Source organism: Anas acuta, chromosome 4 (genome assembly GCF_963932015.1).
Source record: "Anas acuta chromosome 4, bAnaAcu1.1, whole genome shotgun sequence".
Taxonomy (NCBI): Eukaryota; Metazoa; Chordata; class Aves; order Anseriformes; family Anatidae; genus Anas; species Anas acuta.
In genome coordinates, this window is record NC_088982.1 from 73,281,333 (window position 1) to 73,306,393 (window position 25,061).

The 25,061-nt window shown below is 37.9% G+C and overlaps 1 protein-coding gene across 9 annotated transcripts; it reads right to left on the reverse strand.

The window, feature by feature from the left end:
• Positions 1 to 1,545: 1,545 nt before the first annotated feature.
• ZGRF1 (zinc finger GRF-type containing 1) lies at positions 1,546 to 24,997 on the reverse strand. Of its 9 annotated transcripts, none has more exons than XM_068682007.1 (29): positions 24,880 to 24,997; positions 24,368 to 24,456; positions 24,165 to 24,245; positions 23,974 to 24,030; positions 23,301 to 23,486; positions 21,210 to 22,929; positions 20,378 to 20,454; positions 19,591 to 19,692; positions 18,969 to 19,142; positions 18,209 to 18,314; positions 18,016 to 18,122; positions 17,656 to 17,788; positions 16,006 to 16,673; positions 14,859 to 14,997; positions 14,124 to 14,308; positions 13,251 to 13,438; positions 12,488 to 12,627; positions 11,404 to 11,550; positions 9,955 to 10,069; positions 8,905 to 9,164; positions 8,007 to 8,166; positions 7,238 to 7,315; positions 6,548 to 6,695; positions 5,366 to 5,493; positions 4,922 to 5,045; positions 4,350 to 4,526; positions 4,094 to 4,228; positions 3,253 to 3,514; positions 1,546 to 1,850 (listed from the first exon to the last, which is right to left on the reverse strand). In XM_068682007.1, exons 2-29 carry the CDS (start codon positions 24,386 to 24,388, stop codon positions 1,735 to 1,737), a joined length of 5,934 nt encoding a protein of 1,977 aa, XP_068538108.1. In that variant the 5' UTR covers positions 24,389 to 24,456; positions 24,880 to 24,997; the 3' UTR covers positions 1,546 to 1,734. The 9 variants fall into 9 exon arrangements, with proteins under 9 accessions (XP_068538108.1, XP_068538103.1, XP_068538102.1 ...); XM_068682002.1 differs by having other exon boundaries at positions 8,007 to 8,112; positions 20,763 to 22,929; XM_068682001.1 differs by having other exon boundaries at positions 20,763 to 22,929.
• Positions 24,998 to 25,061: the final 64 nt, after the last annotated feature.

A 25,061-nucleotide genomic window follows, 5' to 3' on the forward strand; every position in this document is an offset into this window, starting at 1 on the left:
GTGTGTGAAATGAACACGTGAAGAACATGCAGCAGCCCTGCAAAGCCGCCCCAGCGCAGGCAGCCTCTTCTATGTCTTTATACGCCCTTCCCAAAAAAAAAAAAAAAAACCCTTCGCAAGTCACAAACAATTCAGAATTCAACTAAGAAAACACAGAGTGAACCATATGGCCAGGGTGGCTCGAGTTGGCTGCATTTTCCCCCAGACAAAGAAGGGATTGAGAGTTGAAGGAAAGGAGAAAAAAAACAACTTTCCGGCTGATGAAGCTGTTGTCTGGAGGCAATGATCCCAAATCTCAAGGCTTTATTCCAGGCTCCGACTGAGACGTGATATGTCATATGATTAGCATCTTTCATATTTACAAGAGTGGTATAGGCTGCCAGTCTTTAGAGAAAGGCGAGAGAAAGAAGGGGCATATGCTGAAATGGATTTAGCATTTGAAAGAGAGAAAGGAGATCGGATAAATACACTTAAACGAGGATTTAGTTTTAGTCCCGTTGAGTTCTAATGGATTGTTGATTGAGATTTTAGGGAGCTGGAACAGAGGCGGCGGCAGCAATTTGCAGGCGCTATTCACCCTCTGCTCTCGCCTCTGTCGCTGCGCTCACGGCAGCGGGCGGCGGCGCCACCTCGCGGCTCACGGGCAGGGAAGCGAGGAGGGAGCCAAGGAGGGAGCCAAGGAGGCTGTCTGCAGGGCATCCTCCTGGTCCTAGGGTGCTTTGTGCGGTGCCAGAAGGGCGAAAACCCGCGGAGGGGTGTTGCTGGGGGGGGTCCGGGCAGGCACAAGCTGGAGCTGCTGCGGTTACCGTGTGGGTTTGGTCCCTGCGGCGTCCCCAGGCTGTGGGGGTGTCACTTTGCGGTGTTTGGCTCAGGTCTGGTTTAGGTCCAGAGACTGAGTACAACAAGCTCGTCACTACTGTGTTTCTGAGCTGAATAAGAAGAAAGCGGATTACTGCTCATGTTTTTAGTTTATCAGGGTGCCAGGTCCATGGCAGGTGTGAGAGTGCCTCAGAGGCTTCTGGAGAAGTTAAACAGCATCTAGGAATTGTACAAGGCCCATGCTCAGCCCACTTTTCCCCATAAATTAATCACCGAGAATCCTCATATGTTGGTATGAGTTCATACATTAACTACTGACTCCTCTATGTACCTTTGAGACACCTTATGGGTCAACTTTTGTTGGGATAAAGAAACTTTTTTTCCTCATCAGAGACAGTTTCTCACATAACACCACTCTTGCTTCCAAGACAAAATACTTCAGCTAGTTTTGAAACAGGGCCAAGTGACCTTATCCTACACTTGTAACACACCTAGATACAGCCAACCTGCTGTCACGTAGTGTTGTTGACTTCCAAAGATTTAATAGAACATGCGATTTTCCTTGAAAAAATTGTATTAAGTCCTTTTTGTTTCAGCCACACTCCTAAATTGGCTGATTTGTAAATAGACAAGATGAGTATTGTTTTACAGTATGATGTTATGTACAGACCTGAGGAATAACAAAAAGCTAATAATACAATTAGGTACCTTGTAAACTTAAAAGGATTTCAGGTATCAAGCAGTTACTTTATTCTTTAGTTTTAGTCATACAAACAAAGGATCAAAACAGAAGAATCAGGACAGAGATACAAATAAAATTTTCCCCCATTAAACATAAATATTAGATTTTCAGTAGTTCTGGTAAATTTTATAGACACACCATTCATATATTGTCTTCATAAAATATGTGCACATTTATTTTTCCTTTTTCTTACTCTTTTCTTCCTTCTCCTTTTCCTCCAAATAACACTTCAGAATGTTGTTCATCTGCTGCTCGCACTGGCTTACAAGTTGCAATCCATTTTCCCATTCTGAAAGTAACAATAAACAGGGTAATTAGATCTCACTTCGCAGCACCCATCATGTAATCAGTCTGTGGTGATGAGAATACCTATTTCCAAAACCCTATCAAACAGCTATAATATTTCTAATTGGAAAATTGTTGTTCTTCAGAGTTCAGCCATTAGTGAGATGCTTCCTCTGATGCCAAGTAGGTAAAAGAAAATAATTACTATTTTGGGACCTGTTCTTGCAGTGACTCATTACCAGTCGTTTTAGGGATTGAGCACCCCTTTTGCAGTCTCCACTAAGGTCCTGTCTCTCCAAAGGGCAGGGCCTTGCCCAGAGGTAAGGAAGCGTGTGGGTTCCGGGGAGCTGGATTCAGCCAGAGCTTATTGAATGTACTTTAGACATTTGGACCTATTCTCTCAATTTTTTAGTTTAAAGAAAATTGCCAAGGCAAAAATTATGATTAAATGTATTCATGCTTTGAGATATGAAGTGTCCCACTTCAAACAAAGGGGAAAATTATCATCTGTTTCGTGTTTTTTTTGTTTTTTTTTTCCAAGGTATGTATACCCTGGGAGTGAGACACAGAACTAAGGGGCTGTTCAGGCATTTAAAACACCTAGCAAAGGTGCAAGTAGGTGAGAGGCATCACTAGTTCTTTTGTTTGTTTGTTTTAGCTGTTTTTTGGTGTTGCTCACGTGTGTAAATAAGCAGTAAGCTTCTGCAAATATGCAGAAACAAGGAAAGAAATTGATCTTCAAAACCTGTTTCTTTTTGTGGCCCAGTAAAACACGTGTATTCACAAGACAGTGGCCTGTAAACAAAGCAATCAGAAATTACTCAGTAAGAGGTAACTGATCTCCAGTTGCATTGTTGTTTGTTTTTGTGTATTTTTGTGTTTTGTTTTTTTTCCTAGTAACTCAGATGTTTATCATCCAAAAACAAATAAGCCCCCTTAGTTGCAGAAAGACACTGCACATTTGTCTTTCATTTATTAATTCTGCCTACCCAGAAATACTGCTCTGTGGATGAATTTGTTTATAACGTATTCCTGCCTGGGTCTACTATGTAAAAGCAGATTGGGAAAGGACTGGAAATGCAGAAACGGGGTTCAGGTCTCCTTACTAGAGAGTGCTCTTTGTCCATTTGGTGCCATCTAAGGATGAAAATTAAAGTCCCTTTACTGGATGACAAATACACTAAGTATAAAAGCAGCTTGCAATAAAACTGCAAAGGTACAACTTTCATACTTGAGATCTACTTGCAATATACAATATATGTAGTAAATGTACAGTATTTTACATAGTATGTATACTCTACATTCTGTAGTATGTCTATTGTGTTGTATATATACTGCTGGACACACCATATTCTACCATTTAAAAAGATGAGCTACATATTTTTGAAAATAAAGGAAAAACGTACCTTTGCAGTGATGAATTACTCTTCCCCAGAGTCTGTTCTTACTTAGGCAGGCCAGATTCCCAACAATCAACAAATGCCTCTTTGCTCTTGTTAGCGCCACATTCATTCTCTTTTCTGAGTCTATGAACCCCATTTGTCTTGTTCGTACACAGGACAGAACAATGATCTCCTTCTCAGCTCCTTGGAATGCATCTACTGTGGACACCTGCACAGCTTTGATTTCAAAGGCCTCAGAGTGTACGCTGTTAAGCAAATTCTGAATCTGTAACAAAGGAATATGGATGTCCATGAGTTCTGCTGTTCAGCAAATTGCTTGTCCTGAGCAAAAATTGCAGCAGGTCTGAGTCTACACAAGATGCAAACTAAGAAACAAACTCCAAAGCACGATGACAGTGGAACCTCAGCTAGCTACAATACGCAGTGAGCCCGTGTTTGATAAAACACTGGTCCACTCAGTGGGGCAACCATACTTTCACTTTGTCATCACAGTAGCCCATGTCATGCCTTGGATGACTGAGTGAGACACAACTCCAGCCTTGCTACATACATGTCTCCACTCATTGTCCTTGTCACATGTGCCAACTCATAACAGCTCCCAGATCATGTATGAAATTAAGTACTATTTAATTTGCCAATTTTCTGGGTGTACATATGCAAACAAAAAAGGGAAAGCATTTTTTTTAAATAAAAAATTTTGAATTAAAAGATTTTGACTAAGGAAGAAAAGATTGTGACCAGAGGAATGAAATAGTATTGTGTTGTTTGTTTTTTCTTTAAAAACAAGAATGATAGAATGAACAGATTTAAGAAAACTGTTTTACTGATGATATATTATACAAACCTTACACATTTGTGATTTATAAAGAGTGATCACACCAATAACAGATCCTTCTATTCCACTTGCAATCAGAGACTGGATAAGCTTGACTGTAAAATGAGCTTCTGCCATGTTGTAAAAGCTGTTGTCTCTTTCAGTCTGCAAATAGGCAAGATTTCTAATTTAGCTCTCGTTAACAGCAGTTAAGATGTATTTCACTGCCTAGTGACAATGGAAACAGAACAGAGGAAAACCTACAATGAAATGTTTAAAAACTTACTTGCTCGGTTCCATTAGCACTATAAAAACATAGTGTTGGAAGCCAATCCAATAAAGGACTTCTTTCTTTCTCAGAAACGCCATCTATCAGATTTCCTTCATAGAAGAGCTCGTTGGCTATGGCACTGATAGCAGGGTGGCATCGGTACTGTGTCCGAAGTGGTATTGTTTTATGTCCCTAAAGGATGAGCATGTAGAAAGCGGGAATAGCAAAAATTAAAAATAATTTTTAAAAAATCACTAAATGTTTTGGAATGCCAGCATTCACCTTAACAAAGTTATAACAAATACTGTTGCCTCTGATTCCTCTACCTGGATTGAAAACCTTACATAAAGGTCAGAAGACAGAATCTGTCATTGTTCCTCATTTCTTTCTTCTTTTACATTCTTTATGTCTCCAAATGCCTGAGCACTGTGCAAACATAATTTACAGAGAAATGTGCCAAAATGGTAACCACTTAATTCAAAAACAGGCTGAAACACTGACCCTCTGACATCTAAATCAGAACTCTTAGTGACTCCAGTAGACCTAGAACGTAACCCGTTTCTAAGGATGTGGTTAGCAGTACATACCATTAAGCAAAGCCGATCAAAGAGAGTCTGCTCCAATCCTTTTTCGTGAACACTCTCAGACCCTTGAATAGTTGGTGGCAATTGCTTAGGGTCTCCAACAAGGACTAGCTTTTCACACTGAAACCTAAATAAGATAATAAAAATAAAAAAGTTCTAAAAAGGACATTGAAATATTAGTAAGCAAAGTGCACACTGTCTTTTAAGATCACAGATTGCTTTCTATCAGGCTCCCTTCTCCATCAACCCTTCTTTCCAAAGTTAAAATAAAATAGTAACTCAGGAAAGGCATCCAAGAGCAGGCCTCAATTTGTAATTACTCATTCTCTAAGGCAAGACCTTGGAGTTTGTGTCCTAAAAAGACACCCAAGTTTGGAAACTATTTGAGGTTGTGTCACTGCTAACTACAAGTTACATCTCTGCTGAAACACAGAAGGGTGGCTGTACCTTGCGATAGGAAGGAGAGAAGCAGGTTCGGTCATCTGACTGCACTCATCCAGCATCACTACAGGAAACTTGAGATTATTCAAGCAAGGGAACGGGCAGGCAGCACAGGTCGCTCCAACCACTTTCACCTTTGTTATTAGCGAGAGAAAAATGGGGAGAGAAAAAGTTAAGATCATTTAATAGTTAATAGTCTAATAATTAATAAAGTAATAGTTTCTTTGCAGCACGTAACTATAACTTTAGCAACAGAATACACCTCCAGTAGTTCTTATCAGTTCTACGGCATGCTGTGTCATACTCACTCAGTCTCAACAAATTATATTCTAATTTCTGGTAAAACACACTGTGTATGCACAGGGGAGGATCCAAGGTTAACATTTCTCATGCTTGATGTTTTTCTATGTTCAAACCATTCATGGATTCTTGGCTTTTGAGGCCAGAACTGGTCTGGCACAGAAAGAGTTCAGATTACACAATCCTCCAAAACCTTTTGAGCCCCAGTGGCAAAAATGGCAGCAACAACTGCTAGGAGAAACATAAGAAAACCCCACATTGCTCAGATATGCTTTACAGGATTTGTAAAGCAAATTCTGAGCATATTGCTCAGAAGTGCTGTACAACAACATGAAATTTTTTGAGTTTCAAACTGAGGAGGAAAGGAAAATAACTAGGACCAGAAGGTTAGACTTTTCCAGAGGAAATGGCAATTCTAATCTAAAATCCAATGCTTTGATGCAATGTTACTCAACAAAATATATTCAAAATGTTTGGTCTTCTTGGCAGCTGACTCTCAGCTCTAGGATAGATTTAGTACAGTCCTTATCTTTTACCTTTATGATTATATAAACTTTAGTTTCAAGGTAACAGTAGCAATGTTCAGTAATTTTTCTCTCCCCTCCTTGTAAACTATATTGGTAATATTATAACACACTGCAATAAAGTTCAAGAAGAGTTTCCATCTCACAATTTATCATTATGTGGGACCTTCAAGTACAAGAAGTAAGACACTAAGCTATACCTGTGGAATCAAAGCTGTACTAGCCTGAACATTCATTTTGATTTTCAAAACATTAGGAGGTTGGCAGTCTCAGGTGTGAGAGTGGCTTGCCAGTTTCTGTTTGCTGGGCCTTGTGGATAAGGCATACCGAATGCTCGCTTTCCCCTCCCATCACCATGCTGTACCTGTTGCAATATAGTTTTATTGGTCCCCAGTTTATGTTGCTCAATGCTCTTCCTTACGTATATTTTTTCAACGGGAGTTAAATCTTCTTTCAGGAGAGCAAGAAGTTCTTTCAACTGTTCATTTTCGTTTCCCGAGCCAGCATGTAAACTTCAAAAAGATGTTATAACATGCAATACAATGACCAAAAATAACAGAGCTTTCAGTGTTCAGTAAACACCCAGTATAGAAAAGTAATCATAAGATGTGCTAACCTATCCCCAAACCAGCTGAAATACACATCTGAAATACAAATACAATATAACACCTGCTTCGAAATGGGCCTTTATCCCACCAGCTCAGACCCCCCACCCCAAGCAAAGATGTAAGTGTAGTAAATGGCTTCTCCAAGCTATGCAGCTGATTTCAGAGTGGATTCTTTGTGTAAACTGCCAAATCTCTCACTGCCATTATTGGGTTCTTCTCTGCTAATTTCCATTTAAAAGCATTAGCTCCATTCAGTAACAAATAAAATGCCTAAATCAAGGTAAAATTTCTCCACTGTGTCAGGGTGATGCGGGGGAACACGTGGAGAATGAGATAGTCATATTGCAATCACATTTTGAACGACTTCAAAATAGTCATTTTACAGCATGCATACTATCATGAACCTTTCAATTGCCTCAGATCCCATAAAGATTAAAGATTTTTACCTATGAGGAAGAATTGCTTTGGTGATCTTCCTAATACTTCCCACTCTGATAAAATCTTCAAATCCAAGATCAAGTAGACTTTAAAGAAAAAGAGGTAATACACCTTAGAAAAATGTAAAAACCTTGAAAAATTTAGAAGTGGTTCAAAAGAGGCTAACAGACGCATCAGAACACCAAAGAACGCAGATGTCTACATTTTACCAGATGAAGTAACTTGGACCACAATTCAAGTAAATCAAAGTAAAAAGAATTACCTCATCATGCTTTGTCTTAAAAATGCTCAATCCTTTTATGATTCTCCTCTCATAAACAATATTCCGTTTGTACTTTCCCTTCCTACTTTTATCCTTCCAAACCATGAGGTTTAAATTCTATATTAACCTCTAACAGTTTCTTTTTCTTCTCTTGGTATTTGACGAAGCTTCCCAAGCCTGATCCTCTCCCTCCCCTCTCTCTGCTACTGCCATTTCCCAACACTTCCTGAGCATTTCTATTTTCTGACATGGGTGGATTCTAATAGGAAATTTGATGAGAGCATGAGATTAGTCCCATATAAATCAGTCCAGCCAGTCTGACAGTCTTTTAGAACAGGCATGCTGTGCAAAGGAGCAAGGGTAAAATTAAAGCCGCTGGGCAGCAATTTATAGGGGAAGAACGCAATCTCTCTTAATTGTTGTACTGGGAAGAGCAACACAATTATCATTACTGTTGAAGCACACTTTTGTCTGTTGAACATCAGTCTGTAAAATCCGTGTTCGCTGTAACCTACCCCAGCAGTATCCTGTCAACGGCAACATTCGTGGAAGAAGCAATGAGAAGTTTCCATGGAACTGCTCTTGGACCCTCCTCAGCTTCACTGCTTTCAAAGAGTTGTACTAGGAACAAGATCACAACAGACAGCAAATAGCTCTTTCCAGCTCCAAAAACACCTGGCATTTTAGAAGAAAAAGCCAAAGTTACAAGAGAAAATTGTCTACAAATTACAGTTCTGATCAATCATTATAACATAACATTATCTTGTGAAATATTGTGCCCTAACTCCTCTAAAAACATTGCACGTGCTTGCTTTAGCACCTGTAAGTATCCAGGGACAGCCATGAGGCTTACCCTTTGCTGCATGCATTGTTTACAGAAACTACAGAAGAGGGTAAGCTATTTTTCCTGAATTTCCTGGTTAAATAGATGCAGTACTTGTTAAGAAGTCTCATGCAACCCTCACATTGTTGAAAGAGGTACAGAATAAGGAATTTGAGATGATGATGATTTTTGGAATGACTACTAATTCTCACTAGATTAATATACCTGACAGCCTAACAAAATCTCATGCAATTTAAGTCTAATAATATCCGTATGAAGCCTGTTATTATTGTCAATGTATTTACTTTGCCAGGATCTTAAAACTTACGTTAATGGTAACTGCATCTCAATACTGATTTAGAAATAAAAAGATCTTTATACTAAGATGTCACTTGTGTTTTTATGCATGTTGAATACAGGTAAAGCCAGGATAGAAAGAAGGATAAAACAAGGAAAAATGCACAATGAAGATTTGGTATGGTAATTTAGCAAAGCTGATATATGACAAAGAAAGTATTTTTAATATGAAAATGATAAGCGGAAGATACTAAATAAATCTAAATTTGCAAATAATTTTGTTTGCTATATACCACGTATGATTGTGATTGGGAAGATCGGATGTTCTTCCACTGGTTTGATATTTTCACGCGAGGTCATCATCTGAGCTATCTGAACCAGTGATGCTGCTTGATCTGGATTCAACGAGAAAGTTTCAATCATCTTTTCAGCCAGTCCCATCGCCACTTCAGTGCTGACAGGTCCATGCATCATTGTGCGCTCCAGGCTCATGGCAGGTGGAGTAAATTTTCTTTTGTTGACTCTCTTAGCAGGTTTCTCAGAATCAAGATTCCTAAGAGAAGTATAACAGTTAAAACAGTACGTATGTATGAATTGCATTGCATGGTTCTGACATTTCCACACACCTGATGTCAAAATGCTGAGACTTTACAGTTAACAGTTGACATAAATAGAATTTGCTGTCCCCTGCACTGTAATACGTGCCTGGGGTGTATATTCCTGCTTCTTATTACTTCCCTGGTTGAGAACTGGATCATATAAATCAGGCTTTTGGCTTTTATCTTACTTAATATGAGGTTATGCTTTCAATCTGACTCACTCTGAGGCTGTGAGACTCGCAGAAATAAGAGTGGTAGAATCACAGTCAGAGGCAGCAGGGGTTCATTTAAATACTTGTTTGATACTGTGAACCATAAGCAGTCTTGGGAATATCCCCACGCTGCTCTGATTCTCCATGATTTTTATTTTTTTTTAAGGTTTTGCATCAAGTAATTCTCAAAGTCGGGAAGAAAAACCAGTTACAGTGAACCCCAGTGAAGTAGCTCCATTATTATAGTACAGTCACTATTGTTTTATCAGTCTAATGGTCATAGTGATGCCCAATATTGATCTCTAGGTTCTGAAATGTGGGCTGCTGATAAGTTGAAAGAAAATACTTAAAATCCACGAGTTACAGTTAAGCAATGAATATATTTTCAATTCTCGTCCTTTGCATCGTTTTTCTAATTTTAATTTTCCTTGTCTTCTTTTTAAAAGGGCAAACACAATGCTATTCTTGCTGGTTTTTTTCTGTACTTATTTATGCATTGCAAGTTCACATTGTCACTGAAATAGTAACTTACATTTTTAGTAGATATGGTATTAGTGGTAAAGCAGATGGATTGAAGTATTCCTCCATATTTCTTAAAGATGTAAGCTCACCACTAGCATTACAAACTAGCAAGGCATGAACAGATACTGAAAAGGGCACAGAAAAATAAAATTAGGAAAAAATTAAATAAGCCAAAATTTCAAATCAGATAGAGAAATTAATTACAAATTGATGAAAGAATAATTAGGCCCCCTCAAACTGAAATCAAGCTAACCCAGTTACAAGTCTGATTGAATATTATAGAGAGACCTATTAGTACTTCTTTTTAAGGTGTGCTAATTTGAAGCATTTGTGATTCCAACATTAGAAACCTTCTGGGATGGAAGTTTAGGTAAAAATTCTTACTCTTTCTAAAAACACCTGAAATATTTCAGAAGGCTTTGAGATTTAGGAGATGAGCTTTGCAAGTAAGCCTTCTGTACCACAATGGTTAAATAGTTCTCTTAGAAAAGACAAGACAGAAACATCAACAATGGGCTAAAGTTCCATCTAGCCAATTTCCAAAGTGCCCAAAAATGAAAGCCTAGGGAGAGCATAAGAACAGAACAAGTATTTAATGATATTTTTGCTGAATTCTCTAACAGCATCATACTGTTCTGGGGCTCAGGGACTGGCTAAGTGAAAAGGGCTTTCTAATACATTTAGTAACACATATACCTCTATTTTATTTTTGTTGATAATTGGTAACAACTATGCATTACTTAAAGCATTATTTTCATTGAACTTAGAGTTTTAGTTTTACAATGATTACAGAATTATGAAATAATCTGTAATTATGACCACAAAGAATAAATATGAAACCCTGTGGTTTAATAGAATGAAGACTATATGTTACGTAACTATATGTTAACTTTTCTAGACCCTCACAGCTTGTGAGATTCAGTCCTACAATTCACACTCAGGGAACAAACAAAACAAACGCCAATCGCATTTCAAGCCTGTGATTTTGATAGCAAGTATGCCCACAAAGAACTCGTATGCCATTGTATTTATTTTTCTGAATGTAATTCAGAACAAGAGTTTAATGTAGGTTCACTGAATTATGCGTTGCAGGAACTCTCCATCTAATGAGTACATCGAAAGAATAAAAAGATTAATCTGTTAACTTAAAGCACTCAATTAACCTGGTTAAAGTTGCAAGAATAAAGCCTCTTGTGATCAAGCACACAATTTTCACATTGCATGAAAAAAAAGCAAGCAGAGCTAACTTGACCTTTCTCTCCCTTCCCATCAATTTAGTTTGACTCAACAGCAAAAATAAGTAACTTAAAAAATAAGTTACTAAAAATAAAAAAACAATATTGTGAATTAAATCACTTTTTAGATCTGAGAAATTCACATCTCATCCTTCATAGCTGGCTATTTTTCTCACAATAATAGCTGCTTCCCACAATTCTAAATTACTGAGTGTACAACTTACTATTTGATTGCCAGTTTGAGGGGTAGTAGCCTTTCAGTGGTAGCAATTCTACTTCGTTGTTAGAGGATGGTCCAAAGAAGGCGCTACATGCAATGAAGGTATCAAGGGGATCAAAGTTCAGAGTCTTCGAAACAACCCAAATATCATCTGTCAAAATAATACAGAGTTCTCATAAGCTTTTCCTACTGCTGTCTTTTAAAGAAAATGAAGCAAGACAAGATAGTTTAATTTACAACATAGTAAATGTTTGGCTATCGCTAGCGTGACATTAGGAAGTATTAGAAAGTCTTAAATATGTGCTTGTTTGGTTCTAAAAGAATGAAAAAAAATTAAAAATTTTCTAGTACTTCCTGTCTGAAACTGCTGGTAACAGTATAGAGCTCTCCCAAATGTGCTTTGCATCATTTGACTTCTGATAACTCTTAAGTGTTACGCATGTTGAGAGTGTTTGGAGCAAATCACTTAAGTATGCTACCAGTCTAGTTAACCATTTTTTTCTCTCCCGATTCAAAACCAACACATATTGCAACCTACAAATGTTCTGTTTTGTCAGGCACAGCTGCTGGGACTAAAGCTAACTGCACTATTCCTGTACTACATATGTTTGCCTGTAACAAAAATGACCAACAAGTTATTCATACACAGGATAAAGTTTTGCTTATGCAGAGCTTCAGAATTTAGTTACAAAAACCTGATCTGTCACAACATTTCAAGAGTCTATATAAAACATTCTCAAACACGTTTGTTTTTTTTCCCTAATTTCCTTTACATAATCTTCTAGAGCAAAATTAACAAACTAGTAAGATAAAAGTATCAATTCAACACACTTCACCTTTTCATGGAATTCAGGCACTCTAAACCTAAGGACATGGAATTTGCTGCCTTTTTTTTTTTTAATTATTTGAACATTTGCAAAGAAAGATGAAATAAGTTACTTCATTGCCCTTCTAGAATCATAGTTGCATTCTCAGAGTTCTCATGCATTCAAAAAAGGGATTGAGGTTTTAATTATAATTCAGAACTTCAAAAGGCACAACATGAATCTAAACATGGACTATTCTTCCAATGCTTAAGGTTTGCTTACCTTTGCTATAGATAGAATAATGCTCCTTTCTGCTTAGTTTGAGGTACAATTTATTTTTAGAATCACCATCAAATTTCGCATGTACATTCATAAATTTCTTTAACTTACTACACCGTTGTGTTTGGATTTCATATGCTTTCCTGTTAAATTGTAATTTTAAGAAAAAGCGTGTCATTAATTTCAGGCTCCCAAACGAAAAAATAAGAAAGCCCCACAGACAGGACCAAATTATACCCCACAGACATTGGCTGTTCATCTTGTTATATTAGTTGAGATGCATATATTTAAATCTTGCTGAGAAGTACTTCTCTGATATTCAGCGCAGTTAAATTCTTTCCCTGACAGTTAAGCAGCACAGAAGAGCCTTAGAAATAAAACTCCAACATTACAATTAGAATATGTATGTTATACATCTATTTTGAAAAGCATCACTAGGAGAATAAATCAAAGTCTATTGCAAATTCTCTTAAGAAAGATTAAATGAAGGGTAATGCAAACACAACCCATAAGGGTTTTCATTAAGTAGCTGATAAAACTGATGGTAAGCAGTTTCGATTCTTGCTGAAAAGAGTACTGACCTGAAATGCCACTACTGCGAGAATTAATCCTTCACTTAATTTGGCTTTTACACTCGTACACAGAACTGCAAGCTCTTTAAACACAGTTACTGAATGTACCTGTTAAATGTTCTCGAAATCCACAGTTACTAGAATTCTTATAAATCCTGCAATTCACATAAAAGGTTTATATCATTTCGGAATACCTCACCAAAAGCTGGCATCCCTCAAAGACAGAAATCTTTTGACTTCGGAGGTATGTCCCAATACTTTTTATATCATGAAGCACTACACTAGGCCTGGATTTTATCTGTGCAGGATTTACTTCTTCTATCCACTTGAAAAACGAACACCGCTCAGCTCTTGGGGCATCACAGGCATAGAACAAACGACCCTAGGAAGGAAGAAAGAAGAAAAAAAAAAAAAAAAAAGAAAGCAAAAAAAAGACAATTAACACTATAAAATGAACAAGCAGAAAGAAAAAGTAAAGCACATGATCAGTACCAGCTGCTATACAAATAAGCAGATAAAAATCTGAGATTTCAGCATATTTAGCTGAAAAAATAAGGGTGTTCTGTGAAATTCGAAGTTTCCAAAGCCAGCCTGTATAATCATCACACAGAATCACACAGAATTTCTAGGTTGGATGAGACCTCAAGATCATCGAGTCCAACCTCTAACCTAACACTAACAGTCCCCACTAAACCATATCCCTAAGCTCTACATCTAAACATCTTTTGAAGACTTCCAGGGATGGTGACTCCACCACCTCCCTGGGCAGCCTGTTCCATGGGTTCCATGTTTTGTACATGGGTTACAAAAATCCAATATAACCTAAAAAACTATAAATTCAAGATTTTCACATATACAAAACTCTTTCTGAGTGGAAAGAGCTATTACATCAGCAGTGCTGGACATGAGCAGATACTGCAACTGGTCTTAAAAGTGATCTCTAACACATCACTTTAAGCTGTAATTGTAAATCATGCAGAATTGCCCGGTAACTGTTCACACCATATGGTCTATATGACAAACAGACAAACACCCGGAACTGTAAACAAGCAAGGAATAAAAAGCACCTTGTTTTGACCTTCTTTTTTCACAGTAACAAGCTTTGCAGGACGCATATGACTGCAGAGTAGGACACCGCTTTCTTTGCTCTCACTTTGCCCATCTTTCAGTGAAGTGTAAAATGATACATCCACTTTGGAAAGAGCATTGTGTAATCTTTGTGACAACTCAAAAAGCATTATGTTTAAATGTTCTTGACATAGAAAGGAGAATAAAAGAGCAATTAGTACAGCCCTGAAATGCTTACACAGGTACACAGCATTCAAATACATTTCACTTGAAACTTTCATTTTTAAACAAAAATCAAAATACTTAATCTGAATTCTAAAAGAACCCATGTGGCCTGCAAACTTCACATTCTGCACATAAAACCAACTTGTTCTAACTGCCTTACATTCATACAAATCATGTAACTCCAAATGATATAAACACTAAATAAATGTACATTAAAAAAAAAAAAAAAGAGGTAGCAGCAGCTGAGGTAGGACCATAGACTGGTAAACAGGAGCAAGGTTACATAGTTGAAAAGAAGAGTATTGATCTTTTGTTTTGTCTTTACAATTTCTGGTATAGGCTGAATATATTTGAGTATTTTTTATAGATAGATATGCAAATCCAAATGCTAACAGTCCTTCCAACAGATGATGCTGACGATCTCTCTCCCTCTCGCCCTGTTTTGTAAAGCTTCAGAAATACATTGCTTAAAAATGACAGCATTTTATACTGCATGGTGTTAGACATACCTGTCAAAGCGGCTTTAAAAATCTGTTTGTAGTGAACATGAGACTGAAATACAATTGGTATGGCAATCTTTCTTTTAGGAAGATTAGCATATTTTACTTTGTCCACATTAGGAAAAGACAACTCAGAAACTGTTATTTCCTAAAAAACAACAACAATTAAAAAAGAACTGTTAAAAGTTTTCAAAACCCTGAGTGAGACAAATTTGGATAAATGGCTACTGTACAAATGCACCAGAAGTAGTTTTTCTTCTCTTTTTCCTTTTTTTTTTTTTTTCCCACAAGTGTATACTGGATTCTCAATAATGACTATAACCAACAGAAAAATTTCAGGGCCTAATTCTGCAACCAGAAGTTTCAAAATGAAGCCTGCCGATGAAGAACTAGTTTTCTAAAAGCAAAATATAATCTTCCTTTTCACAAATTTGTGGATTTTGTTAACTGGAAGTACAGAAACTCAGTAAGACTTCCAACAGCAGTAAAATTCAGTACACATGGAGCTGCAGCATGGTAAGCTTGAGCTATCATTTAGGATGTATGCCGAAGTTAAAATTTGGCCCTGAAAAAACAGCCTGCATTTTTAAAAATACTGTTTTTTGATTCTTTGGTTTGTTTTGTTGTTGTTTGTTTTTTTTTTTCCCCCAATTTACTCTTTTTTTTTTTTAAAGATAGTCTACCATTCGCAAACAGGTGCACTAATTGCTGATTTTTAGGCCCTTATTCAAGGCCATAATTTGCTTTTTCGTGATTAAAACTGATGATGTTTAAAATATTTCAAAATTAGAGACTATGCTTTGAAGCAAGATATGGGCATTCACGAAAATGTTGCTCTTTCGCAATTAAGAAAAACACTTCTTAAAAACATATTCTTGCAAATCAGTCCAATGGATTTTATTTCATCTTCCTGCCATCAACATTTGGACTAGAAGTCTAAATCTGGTGACAATGTACACCAAGGAATTACCACATCACCTAAAAAAAATCATTAGCAGCTGCTGTTCTGCAGCAGAGACTCTTGAGTTACTACACATATAGAACCATTTCATCCAATCATACTGATAATATCTTGCAGGAAGTCGGAAAAAGGAATTGCTTTGTCCAGAAAAATGTGTTTCTGTCAGTTAAACTATCTGCTTGAACAGTTACACACCTGGACATCTCCTGTTACAGTGTGGCAGCTCAGGTGACTTAACACCTTTTGTGTAGGCTCACCTAAAGGAGCCTGACTTAAGTGCAGAGAAAGTAACTTCCTCTCTGAAATCAAATCTTGGCTGCTGCTCTTTGCACCGCATTTACCAAGCATGCTCTTTGCTGTCTGCAGAGACGCTGGGCCGGGAGCGTTTTCATTCACAGCGCTGCTCTGGCTCTCTCCTGTGTCACCCAGCAGCATTCCGAGGATGCTCTCAGGACAGATGCCATCCATCACTTCCACATCATCGCTGTTTTGAGTTATCAAGTCACACTGAGCACTGCTTTGATATTTCAACCACTTGCTTTGTCTACAGTGCGAAGTCACATTAGGGAACACCGGCTGTACAGATTCCCTTTGTCTGTCTTCCATATACTCTCCAAACACGGAGGTTTCATAATTCCTGTCCTCAGGGCCAGGAGCACTGATAGGAAACGCTGCTGACTTGCTGCTAAAACTGATGGCTGAAGAACCAGAAGATTGCTGACTCTTCTCACTGTCGGTTAGAAAAAATTCCACATCGGGAATCTTCTCAGTGGCAGGAACGGTGACAAGTGGAGTTCGTGTTTTAACTGTGGGTTTGAGTCTTGCAGGGCTGCGTTCCTCTGGATAGCTGTGTTTCTCCCATGCTGTAGAGCAAATACGTCCCATAAGTAACTCGTAGCACTTCCAGATAGCACATTAACTTCAGATGCACAAAAAACTATGATAAAGAAAGAATTCCAAGCTCTTCGTTTTACATCCTGACATCTAATTGACAAGCTCTTTTTACTGTGCCTGTAGAGTGCCCTACTAAATTTCCATATAAAATGAGTTATTTCAAATGTGATCCTTTAATATTTAAATCCATATATGCCAAACACATTTCTGCAGGCACTCTACTTAATAAAAGTAAATGGTTGGTAGAAATTATTTAAACATTAATTTGCTTTGGAGGTTATTAAACTGATATTGTTGGTAGGTCAGTGACAGCTGCCATCTGGAAAGCAATCAGTTTAACATCTCTTCCTTTTTCCAAAAGAATCACCCACAAAACTGTGCAAAATTAATATTAACCGATGGGGATCAATAGATTCCTAGTACCACAAGCATCCTGTTGGCTAAATTCATTATCAATAAGAAGTGACAGTCAATGACAGGTGTCCACGTCATCACTGGAAGTGGGTCAGAAGGCAGCTGAATATGGATTTCAACTAAAGCAGGTAAATGAATGAAAACGTTACTATGAATTAGAAGCTTAGCTTACAGCCTTTTTCACCCCTGCACACTGGAAGATTTATTTTTTTTTTTTGAATAAAACTACATCGTTGTACTTAAGTTTCTATCAGGAAAAAATAAGAGGGGTTGCAGGGTGGGAAGTATGGAATCCCATGCTAATTCAGCTAATTTGGAAAAAAATAAAAATAAAAACAAACAAAAAAATAGCGCTTAAAAACTGAAACACACATATGAAAAAACATGTAACAAACACAAACTGAACTCTACAGTTACCGGGACGTATCTCAATGTATTTTCAATGCCCAGGTTTTTTATAGTGCAACTCAGTGTGCTTCAAAAATCATCAAACATTTCCTAGTAAAAACAATGTAAACTGCAATTAGAATTTCTTACTGAAAACATTTGCTGAAAGTTCAGAATCACTTGGAAGGTTCCTGTGAATCAGGGGGGTCTGGATGTCCTGAACAGTTTCCTTACTTCCTGAAGCTGGAGAAACTGGGGAAGTCAGTTGTACTGATGAAATCACCTACAGAATGAAGGATTAACATGGCAAGTGAATGACTGGGTAAAAACCAAAATGCAAGAAACAAACACCCCAACGATAGCTCTTTTGTCACTTTTCTCTCTCTTTTTGTTCTAGACAAATAAAATGTGTCTCAGAGTTGAGGTAAAAAAGTAACAAATAAAACATGAAGTTGCTGCTATGAACAGACAGAAACCCCAAAAGATCTCCAATAGACAGTTAGCTCACACCTTGTCAGCTTCCCATGATGACCACTGCATTTGTCCCAGATCAGAACACGAAGGTGAGCCTGACATTATCCACGGTGGAACTTCAGAGTGTGCATTCAGTGCCAGTGCTAGGAAAAATATGCAAAGGACAGAAGTCATGCAGAATAACTGTTCTGAGGCCAATCACTGCCATTCTACTTTTACTTTCACTTACGGGACAGATCTACTATTGATTCTTTAATAAAGTTAGACTTCTTTTCAAAATTCTCCTCTCCAATAAAGTTGGTATCATCCTCATGAAGCCTTCCTGAACCTGGAGACTGTACCAAGAAAGTAAAAACTTGTTAGAAATTAAACTTTTAACCTCTTTATACACAGTATCTTTGTGCAAAGACCCTCTTTCTAATTATAAATTTCAGTATCTCTAGCCCATTCTGGAAGTTTTAAAAAAAAAAAATCAATATATATATATATATACAGCAATAGAAAAATAATATTTTATTTAATGTTTCATCTCATGTTTCTTTACATCTGTGAGGAATAACAATAATTCTTGTAGTCCAAGAAGGAAATTTTTAACCCCTGTTTTGGAACCACGTAGAAATTAAAGACAAAATTTCCAATCCAATCAATTATACAGCTATCATCTGAAAACAATCATTATAAAAGCTCCTTGCCACTTTTCACTTCGAGGTATCTGTTTTGTTGTTTTTTGTTGTTGGTGGTTTTTCAAGTGAAATTGATCACAGAATCAAAAAACAATTTACATCTTGCAAACACATATTCCTGTGACAAAGACGAGTAGAAATAATTATGTCTAACTGCAAAAGTTTGACCACAAAGTATTACACTTGATTCTTAGTCATTTTGATATGATTGTGTTACTCTAAAAGTGAATTCTCTTTCGTTCTATGTTTTCAGGACATTTTCTTGCAATAAGGTCAATAAGGATAACTTTGAAAGAAATGTTTTACCTGGCTGAAGTCAGAAAGAACATAATTGCTTGAAACCGGAGGTGACAGAAATCTCTCAGCTGCAAACTGCATATTATCTGGGTACTGCTGCCATCCCAGCTGCGAGCAGGGATTCCTCAACATTATCTCACTAGCTGCTGATCCCTTTATTTGGTGCCCTTGAAACTCAACAGGCTACACAATACATTGGAATTATTAACTGAAAATAAGTACTGTTCAGGAACTACCTACAACCGAAAAAAAGTACTTTTCATAAATATAACAAAAATAATCTCTGAAACTCGGGAAAGAGGAAAAAAATACCCCGTGCTTTTGAAGGTATGTTTCCCTTGCTGACCTACAACTCAGCACCAAGAAAGTTTTTGTGCAAATCTCTGTCAACAGAAATTGTGATATTCTGATATAATGTGCGAAGCCTTGCTTTCATATTGTAAAACTTAAGTTTAAACTACCAATGGAAAACATCTCACAGAAAAATGCACTAAAATGTGATCTGAAAAACCAGTTATGAAACTGGTTAAATATTTATTAGGACTTATTGTAATGTATTGAAAGTAGTCAGCTACTGGCTTGAAAGTTAAGTAATGCTATTAATTGCACTTCAGTTCCACAGAAGCTGTACCTTTGGTTGGCAGTCAGATGTCCTAGGGTCTCTGTAGCACAGTGCTACTGGTGGAATATACAACTCAGTTTGCTGTAATAAACTGTCCACACAGTTGGGCTGCTATAAAAGTATCAAAAACTAATTAGTCTAACAGCTTAATAACCTCTTAAGGTGAAAAGTTAAGCCAATACATCTGAAGATTTTTCCAAAGACCTGATCTATTTATCCAACAAAAAATGTTTTAAATTACAGCTTTTCATTAGAAGCCCAGAACAGTCCACGACATGATAATAAACTGTACTTGCTACTCAAATGGAAAATGAGAAGCAGAATTGAATGTAAAATCTTTCTTTCCCTTTGGAAGTGATTGAAAGAAAACAACTTTTAATAGAATAGCACACAAATTGGTGTGATGCATCAAGCACAAACGATTGCTGCTGTATATCAAGCCAAATACTAAAAATTCTACATTCAAAATGATGATGAAAAAAAAAAAAAAAGGTAAAAGATGAGGTAGGGAAGTATTAGACTTATTAATGATGTGATACTAAACATAACTAGATATTACAATTTGCATTGTGTTTCTTGTCAGACTTTTAGCCTCCTGAACTAGCAGTCAGGTCTGCAAGGTGACTTTTTTTTTTTTTTTATCTCATCTATCAGCTTCTTAGTTGATGCCACTAAGCAATTTCCAGCTCAACCCCTATAGTTTGATAAACCAGGAATTGTATTTAAGAAGCCTCATAGAAAATGAGTTTATTTTGTAGCAACTGATATATATAATTAAAAAAAATAAATAAATTACCAAAACACCTGAAGAATCAATGCATGAAGATGCCTCTATACTTTCTGAGTAAGGCATTTCTGAAAACTCGTTTATAGCTACGAGAGACAGAAAAGCATAATAAGATACAGCCGTCATTTGACACGAAAACTTCTGAATAATTACTGACTTTGCAACCCTTACCTATAAAAATAATTGCAGTTAAGATCAACTGAACTAAAGAAAACAGGGAAGCAGATTTGGAGGGCACATCGTTGCCTTAAGTGCTAAACATTGCACGATGATGTAACCTTCGTAACACATCACTACAAAAGTATGACTTCTGAATTTCAACTGCCCAGCAGGAGAGATAAGAGTACAGAAGTCAAACAGGTAGAGTCAGACATAAAACAGAAGCTAACCTAACCTTCATCTGCCACAAGTGGTTCAAATATCTCTTTAGAAGTCTCTGCTTCATATACCATGCTATTATTTTCCTCCATCTTTTGTAAGCTGTCTAATGCTGTGCTATGTTGAGACAAAGCTCTTAGAAGAGCGATATTGTTTACCAAGTCAGGAAGATCCGATGAATTTTCAGCCATTGCTGTGCATTTCAGGCAATCCATTCCTATTCTTTCACCTTTGCAGGCTTCGTGAAGGGCATTTATGCTCTCTACATTTTCAACCTCAGTTTCACCTATTTCTGCTTCCTCTGGAGCCGAATGGCCTTTTCCTAAAGGATAGATAGCACTTCTGGAAACAAGAGTATCTTCCTTGCGTGAAATGCCAAATACATTTTGATGATCTTCTGCAATATATTGAAATAGGCCACAGCAAGGATCAGATTGTTGTGACAAAGCCAGCAAAGGACTACCTGGTTTAGTGTCATCACTCTTAGTACCCCAGAAATGTTCTAGATCATTATCTGGGGATTTTGTACATCCAAGCTGCATAACATCTTCTTCAGTCCTTTTCTCCACCGTAGAAATTATTTTGCTGGTAGTAATACATGGGATGCTTTCAGTGTTCTCAAACATACCAGATTCAGGGTGACACTCAATAACATTTGTGTCATCAGGCAAAAGATCAGAGTGTTTGTTTTTTATCCCTGGCATGCCATTAGCAGTACTTGCTGTGCAGCCATCAAGATCATCCTTATTGTTCATGGCTTTGACACTTAGCTGGTTTTCATTCATCTCTATTAAGTTGTTTCTCTCATCCAAAAATTCCACTGTGATTTGGGTTTGGTTTGCAGAATCCTCCACAATTCTCTCTCTCTCTCGAACATTGTTGTCACAAAGCTGCAACGGTACTCCTGCAGCACAGGTATTTCCATCACTCTCTCTGTCCAATGTTGAACATTTGATTTCTTCCTTTTCACAGCAAGAATGAAGCCTCAATGCAGTATTTTGTGCTACCTCTCTCTCTAAGCTGTCTGGACTTTCTGAAAGCACATCTTCCTCAGGGAGCTCTTTCATATTTCTTTCACACTGGTCTCCATCATCTGTGTCACTAAAATCAAAAGCCTCCAATAGATTAAAGTTCACCTGCATTATCTGCTCATCTTGTCCACAGTCTTTGTCACGTGTACTGAATTCCTCCTTCACAATTCCACTTTCAGGCAATGTTATGTCCTCAGAAACCCCCAAGGCCCTATGCACTCTTTCTGAGCTTTGCTGTGGCTGAAGGTGACTTTCTGACTTGACAGATGAATTCTCCTGTAGACCAACAGTCACCAAATGCTCTCTGTGTGTGGAGAGATGTGTTTCAAAGATGGTAGGACTTGTAGAACGAGAAGGGACAAACTGGCTTTCATGTAGTCTGTTTATGGTGGATTCAGAGAGGAAGGAGCTATTTGTATTGCAGGGATCCCATAAGTCTTGACTTAAATTATTTGCCTTTTCGCCATGTCTTTGTCCGGTGACTTCTTTATCACAAGGTTCAGACAAATTTAGAAGCGTTTCAGCGTTCCATCCCTTTTTATCATTTACAGTTTCCTTTGTAGAATGCAAGTTCTGAATATTTTGAGCAAGTCTTTTGTCAGAGTTGCCTGAAAAGGCAGGTAGGGTTGTACTGTTTGGGTTACACAAGCTATTCGTGTTTTCTGGTGCTTGAAATCTAGAAAGACGTTTGGTGACTTCAGGTGTTGCTTCCTCTCTGCAAGCCTGCGTTGTTTTAGATTTCAGAAGAGCTATTATCTGTGCCGTGCTCCTGATGTTCTGTGACACTGCCCCACGACCAGTTGTCTGATTGTAAGATTTGCTGTGGCCAGTAATTAGAGGAGATTCTGGCTTCACAATGGACTGATGAGAGCTTCTCTTCTCTATTTCATTACACGTATCAAGAAACTGAGGCGAAACCAGTGAGAAAGGCCCATGGTCTCTATTGTTATTTGTAAGCTCATCGTCATGAAAGTCTGTAGATAGCTTTGTTTCTGCATTCTTCTCACCAATAGTAGAAAACAATGGAGAGGTAATACAAAACTTGGATGGAAAAATACCCTGACACTGCTTAGATATAAATGATGTTGCTGGGTTTTCTTCATCTTCCATTGTTGGTGTTTTCTTTTCAACTTGGCGTGGCCCTTGGAAACCCTAATAGAGGAATTTAAAATTAGTTCTACTCAGAAATCAGCTTCACATTTTGTAAGAAAAAAAGCTGAAAATAGAGCACACTCCATAAAACATGTTCTGATCAGATAGCACATGACAATTCCACAGGTGTATACAAGTAATCTCAATCCCTTGCAATTTTCACAGCAGCCTTAGCAGTAGTAATCCTGCTAAGCTAAACAAAGACTTAGTAAACTTGGCAGAAAGTAGCTACGACCACGAACATGTCCTGACTTACAGTTCCAAAAAAAAGCAAGAAAACATTATTGATATATTTACTATTCAATTAAAAGATGTGATCTTTGTGTTTTAAAATGCACGTCAATATCAAACAGCTTTTTGAAGAGACATACCGTAAACTTCCTTTTCAAGCCAACAGACAAATGTCTTGAGGGTAGAATACCAGGCTTTACACCATTTCTATTCACTTCTATTATTTCAGCTTTCCTTGGCTGATCTTCACAAGGTTTTTCATTCACTTTTACTGCTTCAACTGTGATCAAATATCGTTCACTTTCTAAATTGTCTCCAGCATTCACCTGGAAAAGAGAGAGAAAGTAGCAGTATGTACATAATAGTGCCATATGAGAAATTACACGTCTTCTAAATATTGTGAACACTGACAGGTAAAAAAAATCTGAAGCGTTATATTTTACACTCAGCACATCACAATGTCATATAAATAGTTAAGATTAAATAATACTGGAAGAGACTAGCATCTAGTTTCAAAATATGCTCATTTAATATATTACTGTAATACACTGCTTCTACCCAAAAGAAATATAATTCTGTAAGTCCCCCACATTGGCTCTGGAAGAGCACTGGTAGGGCTTATCAACAACTGGAAGCTGTGTTAGCTTTCCGTTGCTTACACTGTAGCATCCTTTGATGATATTTACAACAGAAGACTGCCATATTGCTAGGGAAAAAGCGCTACCATAATAACCAGACAAAAAGGAGTTTGAAATGCTTCCTGAAATGCAAACCACAATCCTAAGCATAGAAAAGGATAAGAAAAAAATATACCTGGGATTTTATAAACATACTGTCCAGACATTGCCCTTTATCATCAAACAGGATTGCCTGCAAGGATTAAAAAAAAAAAATTAAAAAAAAGAAATTTAAATAATCAGTTTTATTTCACAGATCAACCAGATCACCACTGAGCACCCACAGCAGCAGACGCTGTGACAGAGCATTAAGGCTGAGTTCTTCACCTTATTTCCTCCAGGTCTCATCCTCAGAGTTCCATCCTGCCACGTTTTTGACTTTTTCATTTTTTGGTGAGTGTACAACACCTGGTTTAAAAGCGGGAAACGTTGAAACAACGAGAAGTAAGAAAACGTTTAAATAACACAGCAGCCATAACATTGTTTAGTTTATTTTTCCTTAGTAGCAGGGGGTGCAAAAAGAGACTTACAGTAAATTCTTGAGCAGACATTGCTCTGGCAGCACAATCACCCGACAGCTCCTCGTGCAAACGTTCACATCTTCACATCTTCGTACCGTCTGAGCGATGGGGAAATGTGCAGGGCGAACCAGGAAAACGTGTATACAGAGAAACAGATGTCAGATTGTTGTTTTTTTCTTAAAAGAAGCAGATAGGAGGCAACGTAAAGGCAGGGGGATGCATATAGCTGATGAGGACATTTCAAAGACGCACTTTAGCCATAACGCCATGCAAAGCCTATGGGCAAACACGGTGTTTTTATAGACATTAACGCACTTTCTACATTTGAGGGGAAGTAATTTGCTTAAACGAACAGCTGCTGGCTAGAAAAACCTGCGGCGACCGCGCTGCGGCTCAGAACCCACCAATTTACGCCACAGATGTTTGCCAGGAGCCAAAACACCATTATTTTTCTGTCAGAAACAAACAAACCCAGAAGCCGTTAAGCCGTTACAGCCGTTAACCCCCCCCCCCCCGCCCACCTGAGGCGGCCGCTGCCCCCGCCGCGCTCCGAGCTTCCCGCCACAGCGCGCGTGACGTCACCGCGCCCCGCCGGCCGCCGAGGAAAGCCCCGGTGCCGCTAGGCCACGCCCCCTGCCCCTTAGCCACGCCCACCTCTCGATAAGCCACGCCCCCTCCGCGGCGCAGCCCCGCCCTCCGGGAG

Coding starts and splice junctions, on each gene's coding strand:
- ZGRF1 (XM_068682001.1), bottom strand. CDS start 24,388: ATGTCTGCTCAAGAATTTACT. Junction 24,246..24,367: donor TGTCTGCTCAAGAATTTACT/GTAAGTCTCTTT, acceptor CTTTTAAACCAG/GTGTTGTACACTCACCAAAA. Junction 24,031..24,164: donor TGAGACCTGGAGGAAATAAG/GTGAAGAACTCA, acceptor TAATCCTTGCAG/GCAATCCTGTTTGATGATAA.